This window comes from Hydra vulgaris, chromosome 08 (genome assembly GCF_038396675.1).
Source record: "Hydra vulgaris chromosome 08, alternate assembly HydraT2T_AEP".
Lineage (NCBI taxonomy): Eukaryota > Metazoa > Cnidaria > Hydrozoa > Anthoathecata > Hydridae > Hydra > Hydra vulgaris.
The window spans coordinates 45966846-45970000 of record NC_088927.1 but is presented as its reverse complement, the minus strand read 5'-3'; the positions used below and the strand labels follow the sequence as shown (position 1 = coordinate 45970000).

Below are 3155 nucleotides of genomic sequence, written 5' to 3'. Positions count from 1 at the left end.
TGACTCCATTTGGAGTCACTGCCATATAAAGAGGACATTTTGAAGTGATTTGTCAATTTTTATATTTTTTTTTTAGTTAAAATGAACAAAAAGACCAAGTTCAATCTTTAAGATGCTATAGATTTTATAACTAGTGGTGATATTTCTGATCTGTCTGAACTTAGTAATGACGATAATGATGATGAATTAATAGATGATCCCTATATAAGTCCAGTCAATGACTGTAGTTCTGATGACGAAGTTGAAAATTCAGATAGATCATCGTCTGGTATTTTAAATAATCAAGTATTACCTGAGGATCAAGTACCAGGACTCTCAAGAAAACCTGTGTACCAGTGGAGAAAAAAAGACACTCCACAAAATAATTATCTATTCAATGAAGATTTTTCAGATCCACCTGATATTGATACAACGCCATTGTATTATTTCAGTTTTTTTTTTCAAGATTCACTAATAGATTTAATAGTTGAAAATACTAATTTATACAGTGTCTAATGTTCTGGAAAAAGTATTAAAAAATTTATTGGGATGCTTATAATGGTGGGTATTGCTGTTCTTCAAGCATATACCCTTTATTGGTCAAAAGCTACATTTTGTTCCTATTGTTGGTGTTATGACACTAAAAAGATTTCAACACTTAAGCGTTACATGCATTTTGTGGATAATAATGCCTTTACAAATATAAATGATAAGTTATTCAAGATTCAATTAGTAATAAATTCTTTACGCATACAATGTTTGAAAATAGAACCAGAAGAATCACATTTAATTGATGAACAGGATATACCATCAAAAACACGATATACAAAAATCAGACAGTATAATCCCAAAAAACCCCAAAAATGGGCGTTCAAAAATTTAGTCCGTGCTGGGGCCTTTAGGCTTATGTACAACTTTTACAATTACTCTGGAAAGAATGAAGCTACAGATGAAAGGTATAGTTACCTACAGAAGAGCGCACAGATAGTAGCAAAATTATGCGAACACTTACCAAAACACAAACACCACAAAATATTTTTTGATAACTGGTTTACCACATTAGATCTGATGCTATATTTAAAAAAAACATGAGATTCTTGCTGCAGGTACTATAAGGGATAATCGCACAGCTGGATGTCCACTTATGTCAAATAAAGTTATTGAAAAAGAAGGCCGTGGTGCATTAGATTATCGTTTTGACAATAACTCAGGTATTATTATAGTCAAATGGGTAGACAACAGCACCGTACAACTGACATCAAATTTTATTGGTGTTGAGCCATTGAGTACAATTAAAAGAGGGAGCAAAACAAAAAGGGATCAAACAAATGTTCCTTGTCCTCAAATTGTAAAGTCATACAATGAGAGTATGGGTGGTGTAGATTTGGTAGATATGTTGATATCACTATACAGAATAAAAGTAGGTACACGCAGGTGGTACATTAAAATTTTCTGGCACTTAGTAGATGTTGCTAAGGTTAAGGGATGTAATTTGTACCGTCGTCATCAAGACCAGCACTGCGTCCCAAAACGGTCACAAATACCATTGAAATGTTTTTCACTTTACCTAACAGAATCTCTTATTAAACATAACCATGTTGATTTTAATGCGGTTACTGGTCGTCCAGCAAAGCGAAACAGTATGGAACCAATAAGTGGAAGAAAACCTGCCACTGCGACACCATATGATGATTCTAAATATGATCAAGTAGGCCATTGGCCAATACCTTCAGAAATTAAGCAACGTTGTCGTGTCTGTAAAGCTTATGTTCAGATTCAGTGTGAAAAGTGTAAAATTTATTCATGTTTAGTGGCTAATCGAAATTGTTTTCGAGACTTTCATTTCAAAAAATAAAAAAATATTTACTTATGATGGGTTTTTATTATCTTGAATAGAATCTTTTAGTAAGTGTTATAAGCTTGAATTTATCAAAATATCATTATGTATTTTATACCATTACCTGGCAATGACTCCATATGGAGTCATTTAAAATTAAGGCCAAAAGTATCACTTTTTTTTTTTTTTAAATAACTAAATTTTTACATCGAATTCAGCTCACAAACAAAAAATATAATTTTTCTGACAAAAAATTAATAATTCGCCAAGTAAAGGGTTATATAAAAAAACTGATGGAAAATACTTTAAAACATAAAAAACAACATGAAATTTTTGTTATAATTAAACAAAATTACTAAATCATTTTAAAAAAATTCTGTACAAAGATAGAAAACTCAATTGCCTCACTTTGCCACGGTGTCTCGCTTTGCCCCAGGTTACCCTAAGTGAAAACCCTCTGTTTGTAAAATAGAATAGTCAGATTAAAAAAAAAAATAGGATGGTTATGAAAAACTTTGACTCAAATTTAATAACGGTTCAAAATTATCATATATATTCAAAGTCAATATGCCCAGTTGATTTGTGCAACCCTTATGCAGTAATTTACTGACCGGTCTGTAGATTATACAATAATTTCAAAATGATTTACTTATTGGATTCCATTTCTTTTTGCATATTTGTATGGTGTACTTATAATATAACCCCAATTTTTATTTAAAAATCTAAATAAATAAGTGAAAACTCTCAGTTTGTAAAATAGACGATTCTGGACAATCCCAACAGAATTAAATAAAAATATTTGGTATTTTATTTTCTTATAGTTAGTGAATCACTTTGGAAAATTTCAAGTCAAATGTAATAACTGTTCAAAAGTTATTTAAAAATCAATAAAATCCAAACACACTTCCTTTTTCGGTGCCATAACACTTCAAATTTTCACTACTTAAGCCCAATACTTTTCGTCAAAAAATCATCAGTTTTTGCACTACAAAAAAATCAATAACTTTAGATCCGCTTAACTTCAAAGGCCGAATGATCCATCATTTTTTAATTCAACTCAAACTCTATACAAAGATATAAATAATATATGCTTATTTGAATTATAAAAAAATTGTCTAGAATGACTATGTATGCCTTTAAAACAAATACATAAGTCTGGCAAAAAGTCAATCAAGTATCAATCAATACACTGTTGGAACTCTCTTCTTGTTGAAACTAAAAAAATATTCTCTAAAATGACAATTGAAAATGCATTCATAACTCATGTAAAAAAGTTTATCCTCAATAAAGATATTGAAAGAACTATCAGTTATGCAATCACCCTCTAGTTATTCTCTAC

At 30.3% G+C, this 3155-nt stretch overlaps 1 protein-coding gene across 1 annotated transcript; it reads left to right on the top strand.

Moving 5' to 3' along the window:
• Window positions 1–537: 537 nt before the first annotated feature.
• Window positions 538–1834, top strand: LOC136083350 (piggyBac transposable element-derived protein 2-like). The gene is made up of 2 exons (XM_065802746.1): window positions 538–935; window positions 1096–1834. Exons 1-2 carry the CDS (start codon window positions 538–540, stop codon window positions 1832–1834), a joined length of 1137 nt encoding a protein of 378 aa, XP_065658818.1.
• Window positions 1835–3155: the final 1321 nt, after the last annotated feature.

What these genes read in the sequence shown, in the direction of transcription:
- LOC136083350 (XM_065802746.1), top strand. Translation starts at nt 538, where the DNA reads ATGGTGGGTATTGCTGTTCTTCAAGCATATACCCTTTATTGGTCAAAA. An exon ending in AATGAAGCTACAGATGAAAG is followed by an intron (nt 936 to 1,095) that starts GTATAGTTACCT and finishes AGGTACTATAAG; the next exon opens with GGATAATCGCACAGCTGGAT.